At 47.1% G+C, this 20,845-nt stretch overlaps 1 protein-coding gene, 1 long non-coding RNA gene and 1 pseudogene across 2 annotated transcripts; 2 read left to right on the top strand and 1 right to left on the bottom strand.

Moving 5' to 3' along the window:
- The first annotated feature begins 3,112 nt into the window (after positions 1-3,112).
- LOC125943017 (uncharacterized) lies at positions 3,113-4,533 on the top strand. Its single transcript, XR_007465496.1, has 3 exons — positions 3,113-3,307; positions 3,670-3,847; positions 3,910-4,533. It is a non-coding gene; the product is annotated as an uncharacterized LOC125943017 (long non-coding RNA).
- Positions 4,534-4,723: 190 nt separating this feature from the next.
- Positions 4,724-12,956, top strand: LOC119440064 (uncharacterized; annotated as a pseudogene).
- Positions 12,957-13,125: 169 nt separating this feature from the next.
- LOC125943421 (uncharacterized) lies at positions 13,126-13,730 on the bottom strand. The gene is made up of 2 exons (XM_049662725.1): positions 13,564-13,730; positions 13,126-13,420 (listed from the first exon to the last, which is right to left on the bottom strand). Exons 1-2 carry the CDS (start codon positions 13,707-13,709, stop codon positions 13,162-13,164), a joined length of 405 nt encoding a protein of 134 aa, XP_049518682.1. The 5' UTR covers positions 13,710-13,730; the 3' UTR covers positions 13,126-13,161.
- Between the last annotated feature and the right edge of the window lie 7,115 nt (positions 13,731-20,845).

Here is a 20,845-nt window from a genome sequence, read left to right as displayed (position 1 = left end):
AATTTGGTAATTAATGATTGTTGGGTATTTCTAACGCCAGCTTGTCCTCTACTCTGATTGAAGTCAGATGCTGCCGCAATTCTGTTGGTAAAAACCTAGTGGTTTCTTACAATACTCTAACTAAGCAAACTGGTCCACAATTCTCAAGAAATTTTTAACGTCTCCTTTCTTGTGAACTTAGCATTTTTCCAAGTCTCTGGTACATTTGAAGTCACGAAGGTCGCAAGCTTTTCGAGTACAATTTCCCCGCCGTCTTTTAACAGAACCATTGACATTCCATCTTCTCTTACCGTTTTCTTTCGCTGGACATATTTAGCAATGTCCCTAATGTAATTCATTTATGTAGCAACATTTGTGATTTTTTTTATTTTCTCTGCAACGATGTGTAATTATGTCCAGGAATTTTGGACATTGTCCCTTCGGCTATCTGCCGAACTTCACTGTAGTGCACAGACGTAACTCAATGGACAGCATGTTCAAAAAATATTTTTTTTTCTGAAGGCTGCCCGAATTTCAACAACTTTTATGCAGTAATGTTGAGAGGGTATGCCATTGTATTAACATGCGTATTTACGGCACTTATTCGTAAAGTCTTTGCCGCGTTAAAGCAGCCTTTGGGCAGGATTAGAACTATCCTATAACGTAGCAGGAAAGTTACGAATAAGTGCCGTTAATACGCATGCTATTAAAAGGGTATACCCTCTCGAAGTTTCTCGCTTAAGGTTGCTGAAATTCGTGCGGCTTTTTGAAATATCATTTTTAAACCTGCTGCCCATTGAGTTATGCTGGCGCATTGCGGTGAAGTTCTACATATTGCCGCAGGGGCAATGTTCGCACTTCTTCAACGTTCAATGGGCATGCACGGCTACATAGCTGCTCTGTGTGTTGTAAATTTCGGTGTAAAGTTCCTCTGCTGTGTTTATTCTATAATCGACGTTACAGACGACGTTGCCTCGTTTATCTTTGATCGCATATATCTTGTCCCTGCCCATCTGCCTCTGACGCTGCCTCGTCTCCGCGTTGCTGATTTCGTAATTGACCCGTTCTTTACTACGTCTTTAATCTTTGCAATGTTTTAATTTCGAATATGCTTTATTTCCGCTTCGTGATAAAGTTGGACAGTTCAGACAATTCGACTTGATATATAAGCTTCGAGAATTTTCCGCTTTCCCCTTTTCTTATTACGATCGCCGCCATCATTTGAAACTTCTGAAATTGCTTAAATTACGTTGTGCTCATTAAAAATGTAACTGCAGACTCATTGGTAGTAAGAAACGAAAAACGATTTTTTATTGATTTTCTGCTGCGCCTTACATCCAAGCGGCCGCCGGCAGAAGCTGATATTTGACGTCATAACACCTACGCGCTCGCGCGCGCGGCCAAGGTGGGCCACAATCGTCACATGCAGTCTTTCTGGTGGTGGCGGTCCATTGCAGCGCTTGTTTATCCCCATCGGCGCTCCGCGCAGGTGGCGCGTCTTACATGTGCCTTCCCGCGGTCGTCGCTCGGTACTGACGCGTTCGTCGCGGCGAAAGGAAATGCCCGGGCATTGCTGCGCCCAAGGCTGTTATAACAGCATCGTCGGTCGTGACACGCCGTCGCACACGTTTCCTAGAGAAGAGAAGGTGCGTAAAATTTGGATACGTGCCCGTCAGCCATCACGCCCAGCCTGGAGACCTCTAAAAAAGTGGCTTCGTTTGCGCGGACCACTTCGTCGACGATGATTACGTGACCAGCCCGGCTTTGCTGAAAAGCCTCGGCATGCCGCTCAAAAGGCAACGCCTAAAGCCTGACGCTGTGCCATCGGTCTTCTCACGAAAACGCAAGGCAGATATGATCAGCGGCGCGTTTGAAAAAAGGAAGCGAAAAGAGGTTGGTACTGTTTTCTTTCACTTGCAGCCTTTCTTGTGCAGTTGCTCACGCCGACGGCATCAACTACTATTCAGTCATCCACGCAGTGCTAAAGTGCCCCGAAGCTGCCTCGCCTGCGTGCGCTCTTGAAAAAGCAAGTGTACAGGGGAAAATGACAAATAATTCTTACACAAGTGTCTGGTGCAAAGCGAAATCTTCGCGCTATGGTTCGCGAAAACGCCGATCGCGCAATTGTGAAGCATTCTGTATGAGAGGTTTAGTGTACCAGAAAGTCATCCCCTATGCGGAATTCGTTATTTTCTTTCCACGCCTGAGAGCGTACCTCAATTTTTTTTTTTTTTTTTGCGTGCCAATGACACTGCATCGCATGTAGCTTTTCAGTGTATTACACGACTGCGCAGTGGTGGTTACGCAGTTCAAGTCATTTCCGAGTTCGCTATAAAGCGTGTTGAGCTCTTTCGCGTAAGTTCACTCGCGCAAATGAGCACGGGTGTCGGGAGAACGCACATTCAAAGACTCGAACCTCACGTACAGCTCGTTACCTTGTATGTGGAGAGTCAGTTTTTTAGAGTACATTTTTATGTGTACTTTCTCCGCATTTGTTTAGTTGACCGCAATTGGGCAATAATCCATTCTTCGTGCATTTTCAGACGTGTATGTTCACATGTTTTGCAATGAGGGAGTAATTATCCATTAGCATCCACCGAAACCTTTTGGCTACAAAGGAAAGCTACACAGCTTCCGCAAACTTTGCAGTTGAATAAAAATTAAATTTCGTCCCTGTACATTCAGTATATGTTTTGTGCTCAATGTTTATGTTACCTCTCATATTCCATTATTGCAGATCATTTATCAAATATTGCAAAGATCAACCACAGGAAACTGTTCCTGTGGTTCCTGTTCCTGTGTTCCTGTGTGACAGTTCCTGTCACAGGAAACTGCCACAAAGAAACTGTTCACATCCAAGGAACGCAGTGTGATGCTTGTGAAATCCATACCCCTCCAATTGAGCAGGAACCGTTTGAAGAAGTCACCCAATCAGGTACATTTCATAATTAACCAATGACGAAATTATTTCAGATTTGTCAATGCAGCCTTTTATTTAAAAAATGCGATTTTCTTTATGTGGGTTACAGGAAAAAAATGCATGTCAAAATCTTCAGCTCATGTTGATAAAATTTTATGCTTTGATGAGTGTTCATTAAATTGTTCCGTCAACTGTTTCCCTCTCTTTCAGTCTCCCGTGAACGCAGCGCAGAATCATCTACAAATAGCAGGCAAAATAGTGAGCGTGAGGCACATCAAGAGAAATGCCCTGGAGCACTACAACAGCAATTTGCACCAGAACCTCATGCCGCCAATGAAAGACAAATTACACCAAAAGCACTTCAGGCTGATGCAGCTGTTCAGACATCATTAATCTGCAGAGACTGGGGTAGGTGTATCAGAGAAACCAATCTGCATCGTTTTGTGACTGCTCTTTTGTAACTAGCCTTGCGATGCATAGCATATATACGTAACAACAACCAGCATAAAATATTTGCATTGGCATTACTGATCAAAGCACCTAAACTTCTTCACTCTCAATATCTTAGCAGGGTGAAGCATTGAGCCAGATGGTGCAGGTATGTCGTTTTCCACAGCACTAGGAACAACCTGAACACAGACGTGCGCTCCCCCGCGTCTCTTCCTTTCTGTGCCGTCTAGTTCCTGGCCTTTTTTTTTTTTTGAAAATGACATATCCGAGCAGTCCTACTGCTGCTGCTAAATTATATTTTGGCTTATGTTATTTTATAGGAACACAGGTCAACATCCAAGGGAAGTCCTGTAGTATTTCAACTGGCTGCTTTATGCCACCACGGTCTTCGACACCATTGCCAGATTTGACAGATGCACCTGAAGCGGAAATTGCTGACAGTGAAAACAAGAATCGAAATGATCCTTCCTTTGTCCTCTCTGATGTCAGTTTGGCTGAGTATGTATTAGACCGTCCTGTAATATTGTGCAGTGTTCACATAGATGTCTTTTCTTTTTCAGAGACAGCACTGATCACACAGCCATGCCTCTTTAGGAAGAGAGGAAGTTCATTATTTTCGAATCTACTCTGGATGAACTGCAATCGGTCTGCCCTCTGTGTTCACATCCGTGTAGAGCAAATGATAAAAATGTGAAAGCCACATTATTGCAGGTGACACGCATGTGCATAAACCACCATGTTTCTAAATGGGCAACACAGCCAATAATTATTTGGAGGGCAGCTGGTAGCTTGCTTTTTTCTGCAGCAGTATTTTTTTCAGGCTGCGAAGCTTCTAAGTTTTTTAGGGCACTCAGGAGTGTGGCTGTTGCCTGCCAGCAGTGACAAAACACACTTCAGAGTCCAAAATGCATTCCTCATTCCTGCAGTCACCAAGGTACGTGGGTTCACCAAAGTGGTTAGGCCACGTACGTAACCAACCTTACAGTGTATGCATATAGATTCATGAGCAGTACACGTTTACCACTTCAATGTCTGGACACACTAACAAAAGGTCCTTTTTGATGAAGCCATTGGCCGTCCACTCCGGGTTGCTGGGGATGCTAGGGTAAATTTCCCTGGACATTCCGCCACGTATGGCACGTACTCTCTTCTGGACATAGACCTGAACAAGGTGCTGCACATCAAAACTCTACAGGTATTCGTTATTTTTGCATGAAAGAGTATGTGTATAGTATAATCTGCAAGATTGCGTAGGAGGTAATGGTGGACTAGTGCGTTGTGCACAATCTTTGAGAAACAACAGGCGGTTTAAGGTTGCATTGTTCATGATTATATGTGCTTGGTTTAATGTTGGTTATGCTGCAGTCAAATTAAACCAAGGGCAGCAACCTTATGGAGCTAGAAGGCCTCATGAGGACACTGCAAATATGCGAAGCTAGTGGCCTCGAGATTTCAACTCTGGTGACTGACCGTCACTTTCAGATAAAGGCATTTACATCAAAGGAGATCTGCATAGAGCACAACTTTGATTGCTGGCACGTTGCCAAGAGTGAGTTCTGCTTAATTTTTTTAGAAGCACAAGTACAAGTGAAATAACTGGGCTTTCAAATTTTTATTCATGATGCATCTGCTTGTCCCAATTTTTTTAAAGTGCTCAAAAAGAAGCTGACAGCAGCAGCGAAGCTTAAGAAGTTTCAGGAGCTGGCTCCATGGATACCTAGGGTGCCTTGATGCCAGCGCCGCCGTTCAGGGTGGAGACAACCCCGCTGGCGCCGCCATATTGAATCACACGAGCTCAGACTCGGCTACGCTTGCGTTCATAAATAGTGTTACTCGCGGCGCGCTTCCAAGTGCTTTGCCTTGATGAGGATTTGTTTTTATCGGTATCGCATCTGCACATCTTTATAACTAATAGCCGTTAACTCGTCGAAGGTCGAAGACGTAAATGTATGGCGCCGGGAACATGCCCCAAGTTGCCTAATTCAATCAGATTTAATATGCCGTGTGTATGTTTGAAATGCGCACTATTTTTTCATTGCACTTCGATGCTTGATATATAAGGTTTGCGAACCCCTGTGTGTGGAAGTTTTTCTTTTTCGGTGTTGTATTTTGGCTTACACGTCACGCCTCCTTTACCGTAGCCAGCCACTCGCGCACGGCGGTTAGTTTCTCTTGCGTTGCGCGCGCTCTTCGCGTTCGTTGCAATTATATGACGATATCTACGCGCAATTTTGCTTTTTTTGCCCACAAAACTGTGTGCTGACAGGATGAAGCTGGTGTAAAAATAACTGCGATGTGAAAATAAGGTTTAGTTAATGCTGTAGAGAGAGAGAGAGAGTAGATTTTAATGAAGAGAAGGGAGGAGAGGTCGGCCTGGAGAGCGTGTCTCTAGCCTGCTACTCCTCACTGGGGTAAGGGGAAGTGGGTGATACAGAGAGAGGTAGGTGACAGGTGATTATGATATCGTACAAGGAGCTACTATTTACACACGTTGTCCAATACGCGGTTGTGCACTTTTCACACACTACACGCAGGAGTAGTGTTGTCCGCACAGAACGTCATCGCACAAACACATTTCGCGCACTGCACACTGCACAGGGCCTAGAGACGACCGTCTAAGCCCGTCTCACACATAAAGTTCAGAAGTGATCTTATGGTGCGCTGGGCATGATCAACGCTTCTCCATGCGCCTAAAATCTTGGCTTCAGAAAAGGGGCGGGAGTCCAAAGAGTCAACACTACGTTTTAGTGTCCTTCGCTCGGTCGCATATTGAGGGCACACGCAAAGTATGTGTTCTATTGTCTCGGGAGTGTGACAGACGCTACAATCAGGGTCTCGTTCTCGTCCAATCTTGTGAAGGTATTTGCGAGTGTACGCCACACCAAGCCGTAATCGATGGATTAGTGTTTCCTGACCTCTCCGCATCCGAAGTGGAAGTCGGAATCGCAAGCCGGCGTCAAGTCTATAGAGGCGCTCTTGCCGATGTTCGGGGTTGTCCCATTGTCGCTCCATAGACGTTTTGATGGAGTTGTGTAGCAAGGCGTTGATGTCATAACGGCAAAAGGGAAGTTTTATAATCTTCCCGTCAGTGTGCGCAATTTTTGCTTCCGCGTCAACCTGCTCATTTCCGGCTATTCCACAGTGGCTGGGAATCCACTGCAGTGCAATGTTATGTCCGGATTGAGACGCCTCGGTGAGCAGAGCCATGATGTCGTATATTAGAGGGCTATATGCGCTTCTGGGATTCATATAATTGCTTATGAGTTGCAGCGCCGGTTTTGAGTCGCAGAACACTGTCCAGTTAGCCAGGTTTTGTTGTAGTATGCAGCGGACTGCTTCTCGAATGCCGGTCAACTCAGCTGCTGTAGACGATGTTTTGTGTCCTATCTTGAACCGCTGCGTAATCCCCATTGCAGGTACCGTGTAAGCTGCCGCGGAAGAGGTCTGTGTAACAGAACCATCTGCAAAAACATGTTCGGTATATCCGTACTTGTAAGCAATGTAGGATAACGCGAAATGTTTGAGACCCGCAAGTGGCATTTTCGACTTTTTCGTTATTCCGGGGATTGAGGTTTTCACCGTCGGCTTTGCCATCGTCCAGAGTGGAGCTTCCGGTATGCCATGTGGTGCGAAGTCCGACGGCAGTAGATCCCGTTGCGACAATACGGCTCCTGAGTAGGCGGCGTCAGGCCGTATACTTGTGACATTTGTCAGTGGATGATTCCTATGCCTTGTCAGTAGCCTTAAATGCACTCGCATTGGCTCATGTTGCAGATACACTCGAGCTGGGCATGCGCGTGCCTCTGCAATAGTGCCCCATGTGGAAGTACATCGTGGTAACCCTAGGCAAATTCTTAGTGCGCGAGCCTGAGCTCCTTCAAGTGTGCGGAGGGCAGATGAACTAATCCGAGAAAGTACAGGTGCGCTGTAGCGGAGGTATCCAACAAAAAGTGCCTGGTAGAGCTGCAGAAGAGATGATTGGGATGGCCCCCACGATTTTCCAGACATATGTCGAATGATTTGTGCAAAGCTGTCCAGCTTTTTTCTCAATGCAGAGATGTGTTTCGACCAAGATAAGTCACGGTCGATGGTGACTCCGAGAAACTTATAGTGGGTTACCGAAGGTATAATCTTGCCATCAATCATGACGGGGTAGCAGGCCATTGACTTCCTGGTAAATGTCATGGCTACACTCTTAGTCGGTGAGAGCTGAAGTCCACGACTATTTAGGTATTGCGACGTTATTGACACTGCACGCTGTAGCTTCGTTTGTACTTGTAAGCGCGTTAAGCTCGTGGTCCATATACAGATGTCATCTGCGTACACAGAGACCGAGACTGCGCCTGTGAGTTCTTTGACGAGTCCAACGAGAACAACATTAAACAAGGTTGGGCTCAGTACACCTCCTTGAGGCACCCCACGGTAGACAGGATGGTTCCTTGTATGACCGTCTAGAGTTGTCATAAATATCGTTCTCTCTCGAAGATAGCTGGCTATCCACTGATGCATACGGCCACCAATGCCATATTCTTCAAGGGCATTTAAAATTGCATCATGTAGAACATTGTCAAATGCACCCTTGATATCCAGAAAGACAGCAGCCGTCAATCGACGGCGACGTTTCTGATGTTCAACAGTCGTTACTAGATCAATAACGCTGTCGATTGACGATCTACCCTTTCGGAAACCTGTCATAGCGTCTGGATATATATTACGCTTCTCCAAAAACCATTCTAGGCGCATCAAAACCATCCGTTCCATGGTTTTTCCTATACAACTGGCAAGCGCCACTGGTCTGTAGGAGAGCATATGATGGGGTGACTTGCCTGGCTTCAATAATGCCACGATCTTGCTTGTCTTCCAATGTGCAGGCACAGTTCCCGAGGCCCAAGAGAGATTATATAAAGCCAGAAGCTCTTCAGTCGCTCGAGGGCTCAGATGGCGTAGGGTAGAATAGGTAATGCCATCAGGCCCTGGCGCACTTGAGTGTATTGAAGAAGAGATCGCAGCACGTAGCTCTTGCAGCGTGAATGGAAGGTCGAGACGATCGTCCACTGTTGGGGGAGCGCACCTGAACAGCGTAGATACCACTGTTGTAGAGCCGGAGAGATGTAAGCAGAAATCTTCCGCGATCTCCTTCTCACTGCGCATCTGATTGATAGCCAGAGCTCGGAAGGGACGTCGTTGTTGTGGAGTAGATGGCAAGGCTCGTACAACATGCCATATCGTGGACAATGGTTTTCTTGGGTCCAGGCTGCTGCAAAATGACCTCCAACGCTGTCTGTCGAGCTTTTCCAAGCGTCTTTGAATTTTCTTTTGCACACGACGTGACGTCCTCTAGTCAGATATCAATTTAGTTCGCCTGTATTTCCTCTCGGCGCGACGACGGACTGCCCGCAGATGCTCATATACAACATCAACGGATGTTCCGGAATGTGATGTTGTGACGATGTCTGTTGTTGCGTGCACTGCTGCTGTAATTCGCTCTTCGATCTCTTGCGGAGAAGTTATACAGCCGCAGGAGTCTTCCAGTTTGGTTTGAAAAGCATCCCAGTCAGTGCGTTGTGCATGACGATTAGGGAGTCTCGTGAACCATCTCAATTGTACATAAGTAGGTAGGTGATCACTGCCGTACGTTTCAGCATCTGTGCACCAGGCAGCAGAAGACGAAAGGCATCGTGAAGCGATAGCTAAATCGAGACAGCTGCTGTACGTTGTGCCTCGCAAATATGTTGGTGAGCCGTCGTTGAGGATGTCAAGACCATTGCTGTTTGTGAAGTCAAGAAGCTGTCTTCCTCGAGTGTTTATGGCCCGGCTACCCCAAAGATGGTGGTGTGCGTTGAAGTCACCTACGATAACATGAGGTCCTTGGCTGGAGTCAAGAACAAGTTTCAGGTGTTCAGCGTCAAATCTTCCCCTGGGAGAAATATAGCCACCGATGACCGAGATTGTGCGGCGCTTAAGCTTCAGCGTTATAGAAACGTACTCGTTGTTGTTGTGCACCGGAATTTGGTTTAGCGAGTACGTGAGGTCACATCGCACGCATAGTAAGACTTTGCTAGGATTTCCACTTGTCTCAGACGCGAATTGTTCGTAACCAGACAGTCTAAATTTCGAAGTCATATTCGGCTCGCATATCACAATAACTGGAAATCGATACTTGAGCAGTCTCTGTTTAAAATCTCCGAGGCGACCTCGTAGACCTCGTGCGTTCCATTGAAATATCACGGAATGGCTGATCCTTTCTTGCAGTGACAGCATTGAAGTAGCATGCTGTAGAGAAAAATGTAACGTAACTTGTCTGTGTCAATCTTGCGTAGTACACACAAGAAACCAAACGACGCACAAAATACATTTACTTAGTAATGTCTAGTGCATTCAATCATGAAAGAGATATGTACATGAAAAGTTATATGTACTGTGTGGCGCCTGAAGGTTATGTTGAAAGACCAGATAAAAAAAAAATTCGCAAGGTAGGCTCGACAAGCACAATTCGAGATAGGGAGAGTTTTTTTAATTTATTCATTACATGGGGGGGGGGGGGGGGGGATTTCAAGTGAGTACACCAACCTTATTACACACAATATAAATCGAAAACAAGAATACGAACAAGAAAACGCAACCGCGGGTAATATTAATCAAGATAACTAGCTAGAATACATCAGCTACCATCGAATACGTCGCATCAGCTAAGCACATCGATGGCGAGTACAGAACATTTTATAAATAGCCATTATAACCCTGATAACTACATTGAAAAAATAAACAACACTGCATACATATCGCGTACAAAAACCGTAAATGAAACTAAGACATTCAAATACAGATTAGCAATGTTTTTCACTTCGAAAATATAGTCCATGATGATGTAGGGCTGTTGACTTTAACAGACGGCGCCCATCCTGTCGATTTGCCTCGTACTGGTCCTCTTCAAAGTGTTTCTAAGTACAAGCAAAACAACAAAAGCAATTATTTATATGAAAAGTTGCCTTGTAAATACAGAGAACCCATTACAGTGCTTAAAAATAAATTTTCGCGGAAGTAATGCTGTATTATTTCGCTTCACACGTTTCGAAGAAATGCACAGGCTACAACAGACACCATGCCAGAAAGCGCCGAAACATTTTGGTCCCATGATGCCCCTTAACTCTACTACACCTGGGCATACCGTGCACAGGCATTTAAAGACCGTCACAGTAACCATTACGATCGGGAATGAGCACGAATGACCATCGGCTTACGAGCACCACGCTACAAATATATTCGTCTAAAAAATCAGCTATATAACATAACATCCTGAGATCCGCAAGATATCTGCTGAGAAATCAGAGAAAATCACAATGCTTCGCTTGCCAGGTACACAACAGCCGCTCTCCCCAGAAGAAGCACTGCGTTCTTTAGTCCCAAATAACCAGTAGCGAAAAAAGAAACTGAGGGGAAAAAAAAGAAACAAGAGACACACGATGTGTGCTTCCCGTGAAAAAAAGTTGTCGCAGTTTCACCTGAAAGGTGAAGCATCAATTGCGATAGCAAATTTGTAGAGAGATATACGGAGTAATGATATTAGCTTTATCAGCTGTATAAACTTGGACATGCAGCAGCACCGGCAACGCGCCGAACTGTTGTCGACGCCGTCGGCATTTTGCCCGCGTTCGCTCAAAATGCGTGCGGCGTTGGTGACTGTTGCCGGAGCCTCTGATATAAATAGGCACTTGGTGCCGCAGCTAAACGTCGCCTCCCTTCCCTCCCCCTCCCCCCCCTCCCCCACGGCCTCTCGCGCATCGGAAGAAGGCGCGTTTGCTCTACATATATGGTGATTGTAAAGGAGGAAAGAGACGCCTACTTCTGCAGCCCTTAAGGAAGCACGGCGCAGAACGCGCGTTTGTTCTCCGCCGTGCGTTCACTCCCCGTGAAAGAGCGCGTCCCTCGCGCCCTTTCACTCGCACATACAGCGTTCGGCGGCGCGCGGCCACGATTTCATCTCCATTGACGTCATACGGAACCTCACGGCGACGGCGACGGCGACGGCGACGGCGACGCCGACGGCGACGGCGACGCCGACGGCAGAAATCTGCTTTTGAGTGTCCATATAATTGCTATCGCAATAAAAGTAAAATAGGTGGTTTACATGACGATTTGTAGCTAATGTAAGACTATTTCGCGGCGAAGCATTTTCGTCAGTCCTTAATATAAGGGTACTATACTCGCATAGACTGTGCCGATCAAAACGGCAAAAGCCTACGCGACGCGCGCTCGCAAACCATATAGGCTACTCAGACAGCATCGGTGCAGTGCTTAGTTCGTGAGCGAACGTAGGTACGTGAGCGAGGATCAGAGAATACTTTATTATTTAAATGAGAAACACGGTGCGATAGTCTAAACTTTCTTGACACTTACCTCGCAAATGTAGGAGCTACCCGTTGCCTTCCAGTGATACCGCTTTACTTGGGCTTCCCATCTCTTCCTTCGCTCTGGGTCCCGGGGGAAGCGTAAACAACGAAGCCCTTAACGCGTCGATCTGGTGCACTTGGGAACACGACAGCCCGTCATGTCGACTCGATGCACTTGACAAGCTTGTCATTCATGCGGCTGAACACTGTCCAGCAAGTAGAAGCGTCAGCGAAGCATCCGCGCGCACTGTGTCTCGAACTAAGCAGCGGCACCAAGCAATCGCAACCGCTCGCTGTGATTCAAGATGGCGTCGCACCGAGAAAGCGGCGACGCGGGGGCGGTCAAAGGATGGCACCACCCTGAACGGCGGCGCTGGCATCGAGGCACCCTATGGATACCTGCTGTCGTCAACCACCTGTATTGGTGCGCTCTCTCAAGCCGGGCGCAACCTGAGCTAATTCTCGGTAAGTGGCGCTCCCTTGTCCGTCATGTCGTTGACATTCACGTACATGATGAGAGCCTTTATCGAAGGTGCGAGCATGAAGCATTCGCTAAGAAGAAGTGGCTAGAAGAAGGTATGTGGCGTTGAAATGTTTTTTTTTAGTATTCTTGCATTATTTCCAGTGCATTTCTCTACGATCACCAGCGCACCAAACACTGAAAGCTATCATCCTAAACAAGGCTTCGCTCAAAGACATTCCTCGACTATCCACGAGCGCGCAAACATTTGCTGTTGAATGCTTTCACAGCACCATCACTCAGTTTGCTCCGAAAAATACCCATTTTGGTTATTCCAGCATGGCAGCAAGGTAAAACGTTTTGTGCATAAGCTGTTTAAGTGGCCTGTTGTGATGTGAACGGATATGGTTCTGCTTCCTTTCAGAACACGCCTTGCCGCACTTGACTAGAACGAAAATAGTGCAAGGCAGCAAGTGACCATTGACGATGGGACAAAGAGGTGGCTGGTGAAATACCTGAAGGCAAAAAGTGCTGCCGTTGTCGCACCAGTGAAATAATCTTGCACATACGGGTACTCAGTTTGCATGTTTTTGCACGCACATTACCATTTACTACGCTTTGTTGTTCCAGGCTATGTGAGCGACTTGCTGAAGTGTACTGTGGACCTGTGCCAGACTGCGAGCTCCTGCAGGAAGGCATTGGAGCATACAAGTATGAAAGTGCCTCCTCCACTTTTAAGCAACTTGGAACGCGCTGACAAAGAAGCTCTCGGGGCAGCACATACGAGGCGCTTTAATATTTGACTAACGTAAGGCTACTTTTCTTTCATGTTGCATCTTGAATTGAAGCTTCTTGTGTGGCCTTATATTTCCCTGTCTCTTGCTGCAGACAGCAATAGTTCACTGAACAAGACGTGTCATTTTGGCAGGAAACTCTGGGTGTTCATTGAGGAGGAACTGCCATCATGCGTCCAGGTAGCCAGTGTAATGCCTTCCTGACGTAGGAAACTCTTTCCTGATTCTATGGGCAGGGCAGCTTGGTAGAACGACCCTGTTAACTTGACCAAGTCGCCTGTACGCCCACCAAACAAACTGTCGGTAGGCAGTGTATCGGTATTGGCTGCAAAAATATATAAAATAAATAAAAAATATGATAAAATAGATTGAGTAATGCACTGCGTGTCTTTCTATTATATGGCATGCACTGTTCATTTTGTTGTGTCTAACAAATAAAACAAGCCCTCGATCCATTCCTTTTGTCTCTTTCATTCCATGAATAACGCAATATATGCAGCGGTAGCTGGGATTCAGGATTTTTTCTGACCTTATTGCTAGATAAAAAGGGCTGATTTCTTGTATACTTACTCATTCGATGTGCGTTGTCCAAGGTGGTATGTGCAGTAATGCTTCAGCTTGAGATACTCCAGGTCGAGTATACGCCTGTTGAGGCAATACAATTCAAAAAGCGGGTGCTTAGTAATGCATTCGTAACTCTCAGTTGTGTTCGCCATCTTTTGCTGCTCTGTGCGACAGACCCTCTCTCTTTTGTAGGCATGTCACCGCAGCGGTGACCGCAGGAGCTGCCTGTTGAAAGAAGAGAAATTACCCTTTCATTGGCTCTGCAAGAACAGATATTCTTGGGTTGTGACAGAAATTGTTCACCCTGCGAATGCATGTTTTTGTCACGAAACAAAATTGTCATGTTGTGTACACTTTCGCTGCATCTGATATCGAATGAAAGCATATCACCGCTGTTTTAATTGATAAAATATAATAAAATATATTTAAAAACACAACCAAGTGAATGAACGCCACACAATAGCATGCATGTGTAGTGGTCTAAAATGCGCAGCGCATTTATCTACATTGTTGTTTCACCCGTTTCTTTTCAACTTGAAGCAAAACATGACGCATTTTCATAGGTCTCTGCATGATCATGCGTCGGGTTTCATGAATGCATTGTTCGCGCAGCATTTCCCTAGTAAATGCCACAGCCAGTCTTTCCTTTTTCTATCGCCACAGATTCAATGTAGCTAAGTGGCGAAATGCGAAAAAACCCGTGTACTTAGATTTAGGTGCACGTTAAAGAACCCCAGGTGGTCAAAATTTTCCGGAGTCCTCCACTACGGCGTGCCTTATAATCAGATCGTGGTTTTGGCACGTAAAACCCTATAATTTAATTTAAATTAATGTAGCTAAGTGATCTGGTCGACGAATCGCTAGCGCGCCCACCCATTTAATAATAATAATAATAATAATAATAATAATATAATATATATATAATATATATATATATATATAATTATAATTATATTATGATGATGATGATGATGATGATAATAATAATACTTTATTCCACAAAGAGTACACATCACGAATTCAGCCAGTAAATGGCTTCTAATGGCGAGGATGTGACAGTAGCCATAAATACAGGGCTATGAAACGGCTGGAAAATTCCACACATGCCGTGCCTCGTCGCGCAGGAGCGAACTGCGCAGTGGTCGAAAGCCGACCGCGTAGGTAAACACAAAGCCACGAGCTACGATGCTACATACGATTCAGCCGTAATAGCTGTCTCTGCCTCAATGTAGCTGACGAAACTAGGCATTTTACATCCTACGTATTATATCACTTTATGAGTTGCTACCGCTGCACGTTAAGTTTGTTAGAGAAAAAGCTTACCATGTTGCTGGCCCGGGCTGCCTGACCGGCACGGCCACCTGCTCTTCTTCGTCGCTTGACGCGGAAGGCTGGTAACCGTCAGCGGATATATTTCTTGGCAAGTTGGAGTGGTCCTCGTCTTCTGACGTGTGCTCATCGCTGGTATAGAGGCACCAGTGGCGGAATCTTATAACGGTTCGGAAAGCGAACCGGTTCGCTTGCCCTCACGTGATTGGTCAGAATTGTGGTTGCGTCAGCGGCCGTCTGAGACAGTGGGGCGGTACAGCAAATTTTGAACAAGTCACGCATCTGTCAATCGTTTTCAAAGCGAACCCGTCGTCGGCCATGAGTTGAACCAACCAACGAAGAGATAGTCCGCTTTGGGTTCCGTTGCTGTGGCTTGGCTGTTTGCTTGCGACCTTGGTCGCGTGCGCGGTCCGTGCCGCTTCGGAGACTTGCGGGTGGTGCGCGCGCGCGCGCGCTCAGTATCTCTAAGGTACGACTACATACATATGAAAACATGGCGGCGCCCCTCATTCTTTGACTCGGGTTGCTCTCCCGGACCCGTCAACGATTGGAGGTGCTAGACGCGCTTTCAGAGCTGACAGATGAGGAGTTTCGGCGTCATTATCGTCTGTCAAAGGGAACCGTCCGATGGCTGTGCGATGAACTGGACGAAACGAGCAGCTAGCTCACTTTGCCGGTGCGAGACGTGCGGCCCGAGGAAAATGTCCCTGTGCGACGAAATCATACCAACTTTCAAAATTTTCGCACAATCGATGGTGATGGGGCTATTTCCTTTGATTCGAGTGGTTACAATTTTTAACGCGTGGATTACCACCTGGCGACGAGCAGTTAAACAAATGGTAATATTATATTGCCTAATGTACAATAAAGGAATATGTCAACACGCGCCGATACTTGAAATCTTTCAGGACAATATTTAAATAATAGTTAATATTTATTGAACAAGAAGAAACATTCCGCAATTCCTCGATTAACTCGTCATATGATGACGTACTACACTTTAGAGGCGGCACCCTTTCGTTTATTGGTCGCGTCCTCCCCGTCTTCCACCTCCGGCTTGGGATTTAGTGACGTAGGTGGCGAAGCGAACCGGTTCGCATTTGGAACCGTTATAAGATTCCGCCCCTGAACTCGAATCCATTGTCGCGATGGCGGTGTCGGCGCGCTTCGAATGGTCGCGGCCAGCCTGCTGGCTATCCGACAAGGCTGTCGTGACGTCATGCTTTCCACCCGCGCGGGTCGGGCGCATGGCGCGCGCTCACAAAAATGCCAAAAATAAACCCATCCGCTGAAAAATGAGCTAAGTGACTACTTCTTTTCGGTGTAATCGCACACTGAGGATTCATTTTTAGCATTTTCGTAAAAGTTTCAGATTTTGTGTCCATATCCCTTAAAGGAGACGTTAGAAGTATTCTAACGTCTTCTTTACGTTTGCCATTTCCCGTACGTTAAGCTAAATGCCTTGAAGGGACGCGCACCGTAACGTCCCCCACAGATGCTTGCGTTTAACTTATTTAAGGCAACAAACGCTATTCTAAACTTGTCTATTAATTTCATAAGTATACGTACAAGTTACCGTCCGTAAAGCGATAACGAGAATCTCGTGAGTTGGCTTCTCCCCACAAAGCCTCATATTGCGGAGAAGCCAGATTGGACGATCTTCCTTAAGCGAGCTGTATGCGCACGCATGCACTGACGGACGTTTGGGGCGCGTCGCAAGTACCGCAGAACGATTTCCCTTGAAAAAGTTTGCACACACACTCGAGGGTACCCAGAGAAGCCAGTGAGGATGGTGGCGCAGTTTCCACTTCGGAAACCAGAGGGTACACTTGGTCCAATTGGGGGTTCGTTAGTGGTCCTACAGCGCACAAAATGCGTAGCGTGTGGCTGAACGCGGAAAACTGGAAAATACTTTTTGGCATAGAGGAATCCCTAAAGAAGCCCTCCAAATACAAAATCGAAGTTAATGGAAGTTTTATTTTAGTACAGCATTCGTCAGCCGTACTTCGGTTTACGAGACAAAAATAACAGTTGCGACTGACGACCAGATATTGCCGCGATCATCAATGTTCTCAATTAACACTCGATTGTAGCGAGTAGGTGCGTGTCGAGCTGTTCTCCCTCTCTCTCTCTCTCTCGCTCTCCCTTTTTTGAGCAAATAACTTGTGGACATTCTGTACATTCGCAGTGCACTATGTGACGTGTGCTACGATGAGTGAGGCATGTGCTTTGGTGGAATGGCGGGTTCACGGCGATCGCACGGCACGCCCATTTGTGATTTGAGGGTCAGAGCAGCACTATATATTGACATTGGTCACATAATGGCGTCACGGGAAAGAAGCAAGCACCAGCCACACCAGAGAGAAGGCAGCACTGGTCACATGGTGGCGTCGCGATAGAGGAGCTCACCGGAGCGATGAAAGCGCGTGAAGAAGTCGTTGAAACAGTAGAAGACAGCTGTGAAACGACGCGAGGAGTGTAAAAAACGCTCCTACTCCTTTGCACTCAACTAATGATTGAAGCTTAGCTTGCCTGTTGCGTTGCTTCCTGCTTTTACTGTTCGCCTTATTAATTGAGTTCGATAAAGGTTTTCCAACTCAAGCGTTTTGCCATCTTGTTGTGCGACATCAATATGGGACTGAAGAAAACTGCAGACACCTGCCTAGCAACAAGACGTCGAGGTGGTCTGCGCGTCGAAAGCCTTCCAACACTCGACAATTGAGGCCAACGCTGAGATCGACAGATTCCTAACAAGGCTCAGACTCCCGATAGAGCCGTAGAAACGATAAATGAGCTTAATTTGCCTCGGTGTGACATTGCTGGTGTATTAATTGTGCATACGTCGAGACAGTGAACCTATTCATTCCCTTCTTTTCCCGAAACAGTTCGCAGAGGCGCTCGCGTGAACTTCTCATTTGTGCCATTGAGAAGAGATTTCAGGAAAAGTTTCGAACCAGCCAACGAAAAAGTTTTTTTAAATGGGTTGCGAAACCATCACCACATTTAACCGAAGATGGCACTCAAATACCCGGCCACAACTCAGCTGCAAACTTCCGGATTTTGACAATATGTTTTGAAATGAAATCGCTCGAGAACGTTAATAACAGAAAGAAAAAGAAAGAAAAGACACACGGAGCGCTGACTTGCAAATGAACGCAGTTTTTTTTTAAACTTAAGTTTGCCTATTTCTTGATCATTCATCGAATATGTGTTTTCTTTTTTAAAGATGTTTCCATATTCTTTCCAAAATCAATTGCTCTGTTGTTTGTGCGCACTTGTCTCTCTATTTCGTCTCTTTTGTCACCAACCCGCTGTCTCCTTCGTGAAGTAGCTCTACCACGCAGGTTTCAGGGGTGCAACTCGAAGCTGCGCGCCACTTTGAGGGAAAAAAAATAATGAATGAGCCAACAAACAGCTTCCTTCCCTGGTGTCATGCGCGCTGTTGTGGCACCACTTTGGCCTCTTTTTCCCCTCGCACTCCGCCCGTATCCCTCCTTCCCTGCTTTTTTTATTCCCTTTCGCCGTTCACTCCGCGCCCCAACTTTTCCTTTCTTCCACGCGCCTGCGCCGCGCTGCCTTATTTCTCGACGCCTCGGGGCGCCGATGGAGGAAAAGAAAGGCTGCACTTTCTCCCGCTAAAGCTATGCAGCGCTGTGCCGCCTAGAACGCGCCAAGCCAATCGGGAATCAAACGCGCGGAGTTGTTCTCTCTTGAGAAAGCTTGAATGACCGATCGGGTAAACTGCGCTGCCGCTGACCAATCCCAACGGCTAACTGCGCAATACGGAAACAAAACAAAACAAAACAAAAAAAAACGATCAAAAATTATTGCAGTGTTGATTTAGCGGTAAATGCGAGAGAAATGCATGGGCATTACGTCGTACCTCTTTAAGGTCCACGTTCACCACACTGCGAAGCGCTGTTCAGGAGCTCAATTGACACACGCACTGGTTCTTCGAGGAGCGAAGTGCAACTGACGGTGGTGCGGAACAGACCATCGTTCGTTGCCCTATAACGATTATGTGTATATACATATATCTGATCACACCCTTTGTCACACGCTCACTCCTCACTCTGTCTTTCATGCCTGTGAAATGAGTGCGGAGCGACTATGAGTCTGTGTAGCCGCTAGTAACTATGCCGACCTATGTCCCGAAATTCGCCTCCCTGTTCCCTAAACAGTGGCTTAGCTTTGGCGGCGCTGCACTCAATTAGCGAGGCAGGGTATGGAGGCGGGACACCGGCCTCTCGCGGGAGTAATGCGGTGGTGGAGGGGGTGCTCGCGGCTCTCTCGGGCCCCCGCGGCTGCTGACAGCGGCGGTCGCTTGCAAGCTCGAGCGTGAAATGCGTCCGCCCGTCCGACGGCTCGCGTCTTGTCCCTCCCGGCGCGCTCTTCAGCGAGTGCGTCGTGCCACGGCCATGGTGGCGCTGAGGACGACGATACGAAAAGGGGCGCGCGCTTGTGCGATGTTTGCCCGCTGCTAGAAGCCACCCGGCGACGTCCGACTCCTTTCCTGTTTTTTTTTTTTTTTTTTTTTTTTCTTCTTCTTGTCTCCTTTCTAGCGGCAGCTTATCTCGTCTTCGCTGATTTCTTTATTCTTTTCGCTCGCTCCCAGGGGATGATGCGACAGAGGGAGCGTTTCTTCCTTGCTTTTTTTTTTCCTCGTCTCTCTCCACTTGGTGACTAGCAGCTCCGGTCGGGTGACGCGCGGTTGCCGCCGCAATCTTTTGCACCCGGCCCTTCATCCAAACGCGCGTTGGATAGCGCGCGCTCGCAAAGGGGTCGCGGTATTCGTTTCGCCGGGAATCCGTATCTCTGATGTCAGTTATTTCTGCGTTTAGTTCCGAGATTTCGTTTTGGGAAGAACGTGGACAAGAAAAAAAGAATGGAAGTGGTTGCGGTCACCTCACGGACTAGTAATGGGTTTCGCGATTTTACGTTCGGGCCCTAGGCAAGAGGTGCAACAGACGCGGCGTGGCTTTAAGAGATTTACACACTCCGAGATATGTTTCTCGTACTGCCGTCCCTAGAGAGACCTTAGTGAAGCCGCGAAGGAAATTGAGCCTCGGCGTCCATGAAATATGGGCTGATATTTGAGCCGATTTCCAGGAGTGACGTGAAGAGCATGTGGTGCAATTTCTTACTCTGAGCCTTGCTGTGAAAGAGTACGACGAGGCATTCGTGCAAGGCAGGTCGATTTAAAGCTCGCGCGACCAGTCATTCAGCCGTGGGTCTTACTTCGGAATGTCGTAGGCCTCGCGAACGGCAACATCACATCTGACGAAGCACGATATCGGCGCCAAAGTTCGCGCCCTCAGGGTTTTAGTAAAATAATTCACTCGGCGTGACACTGCACACAATAATTAGTGGTACTCTGATTGTTTTCTTCTGATTTAACCTCCAGGAATTATACAGGGGGCTATGACGAACGGTGTTGTAGAATTTTCAGGCTCTGGATTAATTTTGACAATGAGGCATATCTTTTATGCGCGCTTAACTTTAAACACACGATACGTTCTTTTAGAGCGAAAGCTCTGCTACGCCGTGTCTCGCAAGGTCATTCATCGCGTCGCGATAACCTTGAGCCGCCGAAGCGCAACTGAGGCAGGTGTGACGTCCGCCACGTGATCCGCTGCGGAGAGGCGTCGCAGCTGCGCTCGCTCGGAGCCTCGCCGCTGCGGTACCACGTGACTAGACGAGGGTTTAACGGCTGGTTCGCCGGCGCTTGGTCGCTCAGTCTCGCCATGGATGGCGCGCCTGGTGGCGGGCCGTCTATGCGTGCGCCTCAGCGCAAGCGACAGGCTGAATCCAATCATCCAGTAGATATAGCTAGACGGCAGGCTGCGAAATCTCGAGCAAAGGCAACGTTGACGGCTGAAACACCGGCGCAAAGGGAGGCCACATTAGCGCGTTATAGAGAAGCTTACCAAGCGCGGGAGCGTGCATTGATGAAGCACTG

This window comes from Dermacentor silvarum, chromosome 2, assembly GCF_013339745.2.
Source record: "Dermacentor silvarum isolate Dsil-2018 chromosome 2, BIME_Dsil_1.4, whole genome shotgun sequence".
Lineage (NCBI taxonomy): Eukaryota > Metazoa > Arthropoda > Arachnida > Ixodida > Ixodidae > Dermacentor > Dermacentor silvarum.
The sequence above is the reverse complement of the archived record's forward strand: the minus strand, read 5'-3'. Positions and strand labels throughout refer to the sequence as shown.

Bases quoted from the DNA above. Each gene is read 5' to 3' on its own strand.
- LOC125943421 (XM_049662725.1), bottom strand. From the start codon at position 13,709: ATGGCGAACACAACTGAGAGTTACGAATGCATTACTAAGCACCCGCTT. The intron at 13,421-13,563 runs GTAAGTATACAA...TTTATTTGTTAG, and splicing joins GGACAACGCACATCGAATGA to ACACAACAAAATGAACAGTG.